Source organism: Periplaneta americana, chromosome 6 (genome assembly GCF_040183065.1).
Source record: "Periplaneta americana isolate PAMFEO1 chromosome 6, P.americana_PAMFEO1_priV1, whole genome shotgun sequence".
Lineage (NCBI taxonomy): Eukaryota > Metazoa > Arthropoda > Insecta > Blattodea > Blattidae > Periplaneta > Periplaneta americana.
Window position 1 is genome coordinate 77,583,262 of NC_091122.1, and position 13,552 is coordinate 77,596,813.

At 33.7% G+C, this 13,552-nt stretch overlaps 1 protein-coding gene across 5 annotated transcripts in view; it reads left to right on the forward strand.

The window, feature by feature from the left end:
- The window catches only part of Mtr4 (exosome RNA helicase Mtr4), a 352,727-nt gene that overhangs the window by 116,802 nt on the left and 222,373 nt on the right, over positions 1-13,552 (forward strand). For 4 of the 5 annotated variants that reach the window (XM_069828330.1, XM_069828332.1, XM_069828329.1 and 1 more), the window contains one exon: positions 250-564. The exons of the other annotated variant lie outside the window; for it this stretch is intronic. In XM_069828330.1, the coding sequence (XP_069684431.1) occupies positions 250-564 (315 nt within the window). The remainder of the gene's footprint in view (positions 1-249; positions 565-13,552) is intronic. 5 annotated transcript variants of the gene reach the window in all.

Below are 13,552 nucleotides of genomic sequence, written 5' to 3' on the forward strand. Positions count from 1 at the left end.
AGAATGGACTTTATTTTCGAGACTAGGGCATAAAATATGTTAGGATAATGTTTTTATTTTTTTTGTCAGGTGCAAATTTTTGTGTCAACATTTCAGATAAATTAACAACATTACAAATGTTTACTGAAATATTAGAATTAATATATTAACATTGTAATCAATTTTGTACTGTACTCTGGCATGCAAACTCCAAGATAGAATAATATTTTGACTTGGATGTCTTAAGAAGTTGTTACTTTGTCTATATAGATTCTACGAAACATGCTCTACAGAGGCTCAGAAGTGATGCGTGAAGTTGGTTGGGTTGTGTTTGATGAAATTCACTACATGAGAGACAAGGAACGGGGAGTCGTGTGGGAGGAGACTCTCATTCTCCTCCCTGACAATGTGCACTATGTGTTCCTGTCTGCCACTATCCCTAATGCTCGACAGTTTGCAGAATGGGTGACACATCTGCATCATCAGCCCTGTCATGTTGTGTACACAGATTACCGACCTGTTCCACTTCAGCATTATATCTTTCCAGCTGGTGGAGAAGGAATACATCTTGTTGTGGATGAAAATGTAAGTACAATGAGATTTTCATGTGTACGAGGATTACTCATAGGAGTCAAATTCGTACAGGATAGGGGTTGTTCAAGCAGTCATCACCACCTGTTAGAGTATCATGCCATTATTATCCTTTCTACATGCTGAATCCAATTCAGTCTGTAATCTTGAATAAATCCCAAAATTGACTCCACATGTAATTCTTCCAAGATGTCCAGATTTCTTTTACAATCCAAGAATGAGTAGGTATCCAGCTGTTTTTCTCAATATCACATCTCTACTGTTGCGAGTTTGTAGTCCAAGCCTCATTTCTGTATTATATTAGAATTGATCTTGCCAACGTTTTATTTTGTGCTAGAGAGGGCTTAAAAATTGAATTGGGTGGGTGGGTGGTTGGCTGGATGGATGTCCAGATTTCTTTTACAATCCAAGAATGAGTAGGTATCCAGCTGTTTTTCTCAATATCACATCTCTACTGTTGCGAGTTTGTAGTCCAAGCCTCATTTCTGTATTATATTAGAATTGATCTTGCCAACGTTTTATTTTGTGCTAGAGAGGGCTTAAAAATTGAATTGGGTGGGTGGGTGGTTGGCTGGATGGACGGACAGACGGGCAAATGGAGGGATGAAAAATGGAGGAACGGATGGATGGATGAACAGATGAACAGACGGATCAAAGAATTATGTTCTGTTCGTTCTCCTTGTAAAAAGAACCATGTTGTTTTTAGCAAGATTAACTCGTAAGCTTTTGAATTTACACCAAATGTGCATAGTGTTTAGAACTTAATTTAGAAGCTCAAACAATGTAGAAAGGAGACCAAAAGTTACGATCAGATACATTGTATGTTGCATTACAAACTAATGAAATGCAGAAATCTGTTTAAAACTTTATTAAACTCGAGAAGGTGTATTGATTAACGACAACTTGGTAATAATAAGTTACATACTCATGTCATAGAAGCCCTTAGTTCACTCATTGGATTCGCCACCATTTGCGTCTGCTTGCCCATGTGAGCATTTTGAGAATGATCGTCTTGAAGATATGGTGAATAGCTGTTGCACTTCTTCGGTCAGAACTTAGGGGAGGTCAGTTGAGAAGTGAACCTCATTTTATCCACTCCAGAAACTGGATGCTTAGCCATTCTCGAATGGGCGTCCATTAATGCTATGGAGTCCCATCCAGTTGAAGGACGATGGTAGTAGGAAGATCAATTGTGTCAAGTTCTGAAATCAGTCAGTGTGACAACATATGGAAGTATGTTGCACCAGTCACAGATATATCAGAAGAATATGTCACTATGATAATTTCATTTATAATTCAGTCTATACCATAAACATGAGAGAGCTGTTGAAGTTAATAATAATAATAATAATAATAATAATAATAATAATAATAATAATTTATTTTATTTTACTTGACAGAGTTAAGGCCTTAAGGCCTTTCAAACACTCAACCAGATCTACATTTCATACAAATGCATAAGTAATAATAATAATAATAATAATAATAATAATAATAATAATAATACATTGCGAAATACTATTATTGAAACTTAACTAAGTTACCAGTGAAGCTGAATACATTATATACTGCGTGTTCAGTTCAAAATGTGTCATGGTTCGCTGTATGCTGTCATATGGCTAGCCGATGAGCCTAGAGAATTCAATCTTCCTACACTTCCGCAGAGGCGTATTACCTAAATGCGAGAGAAGTTGCCTAGCAAGTACGGCGTTCATTCTGAAGTATGCAGAGTCCGTGGATACCCACGGACTCTGGAAGTACGTACCAATATGTGCGGTAACGCCGGTAGTGGCAGGAATGTGAACTGTTTGGAACTGAGGTGAGTTTTTTTCTTACTGTCGGGATATGGCGAGAGGGTTAAGATGATTACTTACGTATTTGTTGACATTAACTTGGACAGTCAACATGGACACGGAGCATTTGATTTGTGTTGTGGAATGTTGCGGTATGCAACGGATGATAACAAATACCCTGCGTACGACTTGCCCGTGCAAAACACAGTTCGAAAGAGGTTATGGTAGCACACAGACCGTACAGACCGCCATCTGTTGCTACGACGTTCAAATTATACTGTACACGTTCTCAAGTTCAGATTGAACGCCTTGATTAATAGGCAATTTCTCTGACATAAAAGCTGAAACTCTCTTCAAATCGCTGACTCACAACAGTGACATCATGGCATACTTTGAAATGAACACCCAGTATGTAAAGATAATTACTTAGGAATATAATTTATAAAGTAAAAATGCATTTATTTAGATGTTTAAATATAATCACTGTTCAACATATTTAGAGAAAAGCACTTCAGTAAACTAGTCTGAAAAAACTCAAATTATTAAATATTTCTTATGAGTATTATATTTAAGAGTGAATCTAATTTACTAAGCCTGTTGAATTAGGTAATTGTGCATTTTAGTTTTTAAATACGTTACCATCCGACAGGTTCTAATATCAACAGGAAGAAAATTCCAGATTAAAGAGATTTAGATTGTGAATGATTGAGGATAACAGCATGTTTTGTGCTTAGATATAAGAATAATAGTTTCTTCATAGTAATGAGAATATTTTTGGTCCAAGAAGAAACATTTCGAGAGCAAAAGCTGTGATATACTGCAAATTCATTTGTCATCATAACATTATATCGAGCTGTGTAGTTGGGGAAAAGCAGCAAGTTAAATTACAAATGCCACACACTGCTCATCCATATCATGATCACTTAATTTATTTACAAAAAACTGGGTCAATGTGCGTGGATAACCTGTCTTGCTTATTCAATGATACATGGAGGTTGTAGGAATCTGCATTTCCATTGATCACTTCCTTGTCGATTTCTTTGGTGAGGGAAGAAATAATTAATCTAGACCAGTCGATCCCAAGACATGACCCACTTGTACCAGACATTTGTTTGCAACTCCCACTATCATACTAATACTTTGAACCCATTCGAAAAATACAAAACTCTGTAAAATCGAAAACAACGATAATTTTACTCAAAACTAATAGTTATCACACAACTTCTAATGTATGTATACCGGCAAGATGAGATAACAGAATATGCAAACCTATTTTCCAATAAAATCCTCTTTGCCTCTTGGACTGGCCTACCTTCCTGGTATTTTTTTTTTTTTTTTGGAATACATAAGCACTTTGAATATGTAGTAATAGTTTGCAAAGCCATGATGTTAGCACAGTAACAACCAGAGATGAAATCGACGGATTTATAAGGAAACTTGATTTCTGATTGACGTAATTTGGCAAAAGGTAATTTGATTAATTCCAGTGTATAACAACTCGTGGAAAATTTAGCTACGTACCATTTGGTAAAACAAATACTGAGTTTGTTTTTGCGGACATGCAATTAAGTTTGCACAATTTTAAACAATGACTTTTAGAGTACTTTCCTGAAGAAACTCAAACAATTACAACAGTCACAGATGGAAACTGAATCCGTTTTTAGACAGTTGTGTTCAACAGGTTGAAATTAAGAAAAGAAATATTAAGGAATGACTCACTGAAATATGTAGGCAGTTGTCAAAAGAAAAATTGGCCGCTCTCTTGAAGCAAAGTTCCCTTCGGGTATCTTTGCTACAATTCAGAAACAGGCGATGTTACATGTTGTTGGACCATGTTGCCTGATATCTACAATTATAATCAGGGAATGGATTTATATGGACTAAAAATATATGAAATATGTAAATATATATGTAGTTATTTTTACCAAAATATGGAATTAAATATGGATTTTTACCAAAATATGGAATTAAATATGGACTTAAAATTATAAAAAAATGACTATGTACGTTAAATATTGGTACATTTTAATCAAACTAAACAAAAAATATAATGGACGTACCTTATCTTCCAATGTAGTTTCAACAAAACACAATTTTTATTGTCTGTTACCATAACAATAGGTTACAAACATTTCTTTCAAGTGTTGAAAAGTGAATCTTCTTCTATTGTCTCTGAGGATAGATTTATACTGACTAAAAGAGCGTTCGACGTCACAAGAAGTAACTGGTACATAATTCAATTTCACAATGTCTGCTGGGGATAAGTCCAAGTTAATCTTCACTGTTGATTCACCACTCATCACAGCAACAACCTTTTGTAGTTCTTCATATCCAGGGTTTTTTGAAAGTACAGTGTCCACCTTAGCTCTTACTGCATCTGCAACTTTACCTCTACCACGATTCAGTTGTTCCACAGTACTATTTATAATTTCAAAACTTTCAGATAGTGAAAGGTGCCTATTTTGGAGACTTTTGAGCGTTTTTATGATGCATGAAAATGTATGCTGAATGTGAGCTAAGTCATTCTTCACACTTATGTCACAGGTAACTGTTTTCGCAGTATCAATTGAGACTGCATCTTCAGAGTCCAATGCAAGGAGAACATTGTTAATAGAGTCTATATGTTCGGCATAATATTCAACTGCTTCTAGCCATGTACCCCATCTAGTTAAAATTGGCTTTGGTGGCAATGGAATTTCAGGGTACATTTCTTTCAACACGTTAACTCTACTGGGAGCTTTGAGAAATACTTTTTTCACTGATGAAATCAACAAATCTACTTTAGGGAAATTGTCTCTGACCACTTCTGCCACACGATGAAATGCATGCGCCACACAAGTAAAATGAGTCAATTTAGGATATACAACAGATAATGCTTGTCCAGCTTTGACCATATAAGGGGCAGCATCGCTAATAAAGAATAACACATTATCGTACATAATACCCTTTGGCCACAGGATACCCATAGCTTCGTTGAACAGTTTAACTATAGTTTTGTTATTGCACTTTTCTAGAACATCACAATGTAAAAGAATTCGTTCAGAATATTGTTCACTTAACAAACCGATAACTACATTACCAACAAGTCTACCTTCTTTGTCGGGAGTCTCATCAATGGAAACCCAAATTGAACTATCTTTAATTTCATCTCTTATCTTCTGTATTGTCTCATCGTAGATGGATGGAGCATACGTCTTCCTAAGTGTTGACTCATCCGGGATTGTATGTTGAGTATATTTTTCAAGGAATTCCCTGAAGACCTTATTCTTTAGTTTGTAGAGAGGAATATCAGCAGAGATGAGAGAACGGCACAGGTCGATGTTAAACTCAGATCTTACATTCGATGTTGTTGGTTGTGTTAAAAACAATTGTCTCTGCTTGGAATTTAGTTGTTTGTTGGCCTGATGTTTACTAGTTGTAATGTGTTGTTGCACCAGGAACTTTTGTGTAGATGATACTGCACACTGACACAAATTACAAAATAATATTTTATTGTCAGTTGATAAACCATCTTCTTTAAATTCTGAAATGTAACTTGTTAGTTTTGATTTTAAATTGACTGAATGACGTACTTTTGGCATATTTACCGTCTTTATAGTATGATTTACAAAACTGAACCTATGTGTACTCTGACTGGCATTTAATTGTTGAGCTGCACAACTGAAGTCTGTTAAAAATTTTAAATTAAATTAATACAGTTTTGTAACTTACTTTCCCATTGTTGATAGGACTGCTAATTTTCAAATAACTCTGATGTTAAAGGGATTACTGAACATGTGTTTAAATCTCTATTGTTGAAATGTATTTTTAAAAGTTAATGGAATTTTGTTTTGTTTTATTGTTAAACCTAATATAATATGGACTGTTTTATATGAAATATGGAAAATATATGGAAATTAACGAAAATATGTACTAAACTCTAAAATATGGAAAAATATGGAAAATAAAAGTAGGATTTTTCAACCCTACACATTGTGAAACATAAAGATAATGCAAAATATAAATTATATTAGCTTTATAAGTAAATATGTATTTACATATAAATCCTTTCCCTGGTTATAATTAATGTATTCTGTGTGTTAGTTGATAGCGTAATGGTAGCGTTCCTGCCTCTTATTCGTGAGGTCCTGCGTTCGAATACAACCTCGTGCTTTTTATGTTCTTTTTTGTTTTGTTTTTAAGAGAGAGAGACAAAATATTCTATACATAATTGCTCCTTTCTCTTTTACGATTATTTTAGTAATTAACATCAGGTTCATGAATGTATTATGCCATGACTTTATCATTATGACATTGTTGCTGCAAATGGAAAGAAAAAAGATTTTATTGTCAACAAAAATATCTTTCATGGCATAAACAAAACAAACTTACTGGCGTCTACCTTAGAACATTCAAACAATTAGACGTTCAAAAACCAAACAAAAAGCCACGATTCAATATTTAGTCTATCTTCCCCTATCTCAATCATATCTTGCAGTCAAGTGGGCATGGAACGGATTAGTCTTTGCAAATAGCGACTGTTCTTAGACACGGCATTCCAGACATTCTAAACATACATACATACATACATACATACATACATAAGTGTTCTGCCCATGAGCAGGTCTTTCATTGCAAACCCAGCATTCTCCAATCTTTCCTATTTAGTGCCTTCCTCTTAGTCTCCGTATATGATCCACATATCCTAATGCACACATATCCACACACACACACACACACACACACACACACCCGCTCTCTCTCTCTCCCTCCCTCCCTCCCTATCTCTCTCTCTCTCTCTGTGTGTGTGCGTGTGTGCGCGTGTGCGGCAAAGCAAGACCATTTAGACGATCATTTCCCATATTGTTTCTCAGATATGACTTTAATCTCTTAAGAGTCGAAAACGACCTTTCGCTTTACTTGTGGTCACTGGCAATGTTAATAAAATCTTCAACAGCTCTTTCACATCTTTCATATTCACATGCAACATACATTTCCCACAATGACTTGTACTGTTTTCCTTTACAAAATATGTTCCAGAGTTCAAATTCACATACCAATTCCTCATCTTGGACACAAAAATTATTATCCACTTGAGAATAAAACTTGGCCGGAACTTCACATACCAATTCCTCATCTTGGACACAAAAATTATTATCCACTTGAGAATAAAACTTGGCCGGAACTATAAAGTCACTAGCAACTCCATCTTCCTTGATCAGACACAAAAATTTTGTCAAAATGATGTTATGTTTAGTAAATCTTGTTTTTATCTGAGACTGCATATTAGATAGGAATGGCAAAAATACAGTCCTCGTGTAATATTCCTCAGCATTATGAGCAGGAACATTGGTGCAGAATTGTGAACGTTGTCCAGATGCACATCGAGGGATTCTAATTTCCTCTCCAAGTGACGACAGCTGAGTAGAAACCGTCGAGAATATAGATTTAAACTGGTCTTTTGTTGCATCACTAACCCGTTGTAACATTTTGTACATGTTTAAGTGCTTTTTCCAAATTCATATGTCTTCTGAAGGTATTCACTTAAGTTTTTGTTACACAGAAGAGCTTGTTGATTATGTGAAGGGAAATTAGGAATGCAGGCTTGGTCACTGAAGAATGCAGCATATCAGCTTTGGAAGATACATCTTTGTCAGTCCACAAAGAAATGGTTTCCAATGCAGGGAGGACAGCATCCATCAGTTCCACTAATACCATTACAGAGTCATGTCTTTCTACCCATCTAGTAGTACACATTTGGACGAGTTTTCTTCTTTTATTTTCAGGACAAAGCTCTTTTATACTATTGATTAGTACATCTTGCCTTTTGAAAGTGTTGAAAAATTCACACACTTTACCTGCAATGCCAATGCCATTCCTGATTCCTGGAACAAAACATGCACCTGATATAGCGAGGTTCAAACTGTGAGAAGCACAGTGGACATATAAAGCGGCAGGGCATTCTTTAAGAATAAAGGCCCAGGCACCTTGAAATTGTCCACTCATTGCACTTGCACCATCATATCCTTGCCCTCTCATATATTTCAAATCAACATTAAATCGAGTACTTACCTGACTATTCTTGAATTATAACCACAACGCAGCACATAAAATAACTATTATGTATTAATATTAATACTAATATTAATTCATTATTAATAAGTTCGAATTTCACTATCTTCCAGTAACCAACTCTCAAACCTAGTTCTATTTAGTTTTCAAGAATTCCAGTACCGACCGTTATACCAACACAACAGTTACAAAGACACTACCAGTTGTAGTATTTTGTCAGTACCGAAATTCGACACGAAGTTGGCGAAAGAAAATTCAACCTTCAAACTAGAAAATCACCATAATCCACTTGCATATGTAGTAATGGGGGAAAAATTGTTAGGTTTCACCCTTAGGGTATCAAGTTAGCTGGTCTTCCCTAGTGAGGATCACGTAAGTTCAATTCCCAAACAGCAAATATTTCCGTCTTGTCAGTGTTGCCAACTGTTACCAGATATCACCACATGTAGTAAAATCACGATCCTATGTACTGAATGACTTCTTTACTCACCATACTTTACCTTTATGTTGGAAGGTTATTCTAAATAGTTTCAATAATTGTAATATATTTTCGTAGGTGAACTATATGAGAAATGGAGGAAATGAATCACATGAAAAGGGTATTGCTATGTTCTATTCTTTTATTCCTTTACATTATTATTATTAGCATTAATAGGTTACTAGATGTAAATATACAACAAAGTATAGCATATAATATAATATTCAAGCATCAAATCTGTTCCAAGACTAATTAAATTATTGTCACCGCACTTCAAAGATTCCAGCGTACATATACTTCCTAAAGGTAGATAAATTAATAACCAATTGACTTTTGGTTGGAATTCGAATGAACTTCTGATTATCTTTTGAAATTAGTAAGGAAATGGATAATACAAATAGGCTAAAACTGAAATAATAATAAATCAACTTACAAAAATAATTTTGGTCCTTAAAACCCATAAGTAATTTCACTTCTAGACACCTTTTTAAAGATTTCATTTGTTTGTAAATTGCTTAGTAATGTTACACTTACACTTATTATTTCTGCAACTCCACGTCTGTCATTGAAAAAATGTATGATACATAATTGTGAAGTCTCTTTTTGGCTCTTGTGTCCTAAATTCAAATAAGAAAAAACAAATGATTCAAGAAATGTGAGCTGGTGAAAATTAAGTACTCAATAAAATAATTACTACCAAAAGAGTATTTTATTAATTCCATACAAAAGATGGATTACACATAACAGATGGCCAGAAATCATAGATTTATACACAACATACAGCTTGAAATGATCATCCAAAAATGCTTTTTGTACACAATAACATCTTTCAGACGAAGTGAAATAGCCGATAAGTTCAATAAATATTACGCTAATAAGTAATAACTATAATTAATAATTATCTGCAAGCTGTAAAAGGGAATAAAATAGTATATTGTTGAAATTAGGGGGTTATGGTTTATTACGTGTATTTATAATTTTAATTACTTTTCTACATTTAATTATATTTTAATTTCTATTAGATTGGTTGGTGGTGTGGCTGTTTGTTTTATCTGTGTACGTCAGACTATTAAGGAAAAACTGAAAGAAATATTAAATCTACAATCTACTTTATATAACAATATTTAATCAAGAACTGAATATTACTATTAATTTAATAACATAAGACCCAAAACATCTCCAAGTCCAGACAATACACATGCTGATTTTCTTAAACATGTTGGCAAACAAGCAAACTCACTACTTTTATCTTGTAATCTCATCTAAAATACAATATCTGTCTGGAGAAAATCTATCATAGCATCAATTTTGAAAAACAATTATGCAACTAATATCTTTTTGAGTTATCGACAGATACCATTTACTAGTATGATAGCCAAAATTATGGAAGAGATGATTTCATAGATTGAATTGGCTCCTGGAATCTAGTAACTAAGTTTCATCTTATTGAGTTGACTTTAGAGAATTACATTCAACAAATGGAGAGATTTTAAATTTTAGTCAAGATATTAAAGATATTTTAAACAGAAAACAAACCACCTTAGCAATTTTAATTTATTTTCAAGGATCATATGGCTCTGTAGATATAAATCACTTAAGAAATTGCAAACTTAGGGTGTCCAAGATAAAATGTTACACTGGGTCAGTGACTTGATTATTTGATTCATTGTGACAAATATGTAAATAGATCTTATGATCTCATCATTTGCAGATAATATGGTTGTCTAGAACAAAAAATCACAGTCCACAAATATTAATAAACTGAGCGAAAATCCCAACAGACTTTTTGACTCGACTTGCTCAATTAAGGGAAACTTTACTAATAAAACACAATCCCAAGTTATTTGAAAATTAATAGTATATAAGTTATCTTTAACAGATGATGTTAAGAAATGTTATACTTCTCCAGACATTTTAAAAATCATTAGAAACGATAAATGATCTGGTCAGTGAGTGACTACATCCAGTATTTTTTATAGATGGATCCTGTTTATCAAGCCATAGATGTAGTGGTGTTGTAGTACAATACCAGTATATTCCCTTTTACAGGGAATTACATTCAAACACTTGCTTGCCCCATTTTAACCGTGACAACGCTTTTTAGTTCTTTTAAACATTCTGGTTATTGTATTGTGTTTGTGTTTAGTGAAAGATTTTAGATAAGGGCGCAAATAGCCATAGTAGCTGACGCACCCTTTTTAAATGCCACTAACTAACTAGCTTCAAACACTGACTAATTTTGATAGTGAAAATTTAGATACACTTTTAAGCTTACAAAATCTCCAGTATCAACTTCATAAATGTGAGAAGGCTGTCATACTATCAGATTCAAAATCAGATATTCTTGCTACAGTATTGGATGTAACAGCAAGAAATCTCAATATTTTACAGTGTTTTAAAATTTTAAGAAAAATGGTCGAATTACATTGACGACTGGTACTTCAGTAGATCCCTGAACTTCATGGAGTGGGGGGGTAATGAGGTAGCCGAAAGGTCACAAAATTACTGTAAGGTTATCTATACCTGCATCTTACTACACTGTTAAAAGAATAACAAGATCAGAACATGACAATGTGGTAACAAAAATCAGAATGATTCTAAAGCAAATGAAAAAATTGCAATAGGCCATCCAGCATCTGCTCCACGATGGAGGAAAATCCTCAGAAGAAACCAACTAATCAGACCAAATGTGGGATCCAACCTACCCTCGAGTGCAGCTCTGAATTTGCAGGCCAACAAGTCTACCGACTAAGCTACATTGGTGGCTCTACTAAAAATATGATGTACATGGCACTCAGATTATTAAATTGACAAACCTACACAATTACTCATCAGTTAAGCTATAAAATATAATACATAGCAAGCAAGTTAATTCAATTTAAAAGTATAAACAATTCAATCAGTTGAAATATACAGAAATTGATAATACATATCATGCAAATTACTTCACATTACAAGCATAAACAATTCATCACTTGTGGTATACAGCCTACTATTTAATTTACAGCACATACAATTCATCAGTTAAGCTATAGGCCTACAGTCTACTATTCAATTTACAGCATATGAATTCATCAATTAAGCGAAAACAGAAATATATTACAATACATAGTAAAAATAATACACCTAATTTAATAACTGAACTTCTATGAAAATCTACAGTGGCAGTACTCGTATTATCACAGGCCATGATAATCTCAAATATTTACAAAGAACTGATATTTCAGAATCTCCCAGTGCCATTTCTGAAATCTCAATGAAGATATGGATCATTGTCTTGACTGTCCAACTTTACACAACTTTCAATCATCTGGTTAAATATTGGAGTGCAAGATAACAAGTGACATCAACTGCTGAACACTGGGTATTAATCAACCAACAACTTCATTACATTAAGGGGGGAAAAAACTGAAAGAATAAATTGTATATAGACACAACACATAAGACAAGGTTGCTTCAGGGGAGTAATTGGCAAGGCTCTGTTGTCTTAGGATTCTTATGTAGATTCAATTTCACCTGAAAGAAAAAAAGTAGCATCTATAAGTATGCCTAATCATGAGAAATGAGAGAAACAGTTGCAATAATAATAGTAGTAATAGTAATAATAGTAGTAGCAGTAGTAGTAGTAATAATAATAATAATAATAATAATAATAATAATAATAATAATAATAATAATAATAATAATGATAATGACTGTAAAGTATGAAAATTAATATTGCAATGTAATATCAAAAGGTGATTTCACACCATCAACTCTTATCATTTAGTACAACAAATCTATTATATTCAGTTGCAATCACCAAGAGCTGTTCTTTCCTCCGTTTTCTTGTTGGCTGATTTTCCACAAGTCTGCTATGATATGCAGCACTATCCATGACAATAACGCATTGCCCTAATGTTCTCTGGTCAACAACTGTGTTTGTACCCACTTTTCAACTACAGGGCCATTCATAGCACTATGGTAGTCCTGACTTTCTTTCAATTGCATGAAAAAATTAAATCAGCACCTGGAAAAAAAATGATACCTGGACATATAATTACGTCACATGAATTCACAGCATTTAAATAAAGAAAATAAAACAGATTTATTCTTTTATTGCAATTGCAGCACATAACATAACATGACATGAGATCCTCTTTGGTGGAAGGCTTTCCCACGTTTTTATTTAGTCACCAATTTTTATATTTTTGTACCCTGATTTAAAAAATTACTCTTGCCAAATTTATGTAAAACATAAATCAATATAACTTACCGAGTATAAATCCACCTTTTGTTCCAGCATCTAATCTTCCACCCTCATTTGTTGGTCTACGAATAACACCATTCATGTCACTGGAAACTTCACCTGGTTTGTTCCATGAATAAGTGGGTGATCCTACTTAAAAAAAAAAACAATAGAAAAGCAATTCACATTGAAACTCTAAGAGACACTAAAATTTTAAACACGGGAAAACTGTTCAAGAATTTATAACAAACCTCTAGTTATAATATGAAACTATTAATTGCAAAACATGTTGTTCCCATCTGAATTCATGACTAGTAGCCTATATTAATTGCAACTTCATATTCCACATAAGTGTTTGTTAGTAAAAAATTCAATCATTCAATGTCTCACAATACATTGAAATTTACCATTCATAAAAATCCAAGTCTCGTC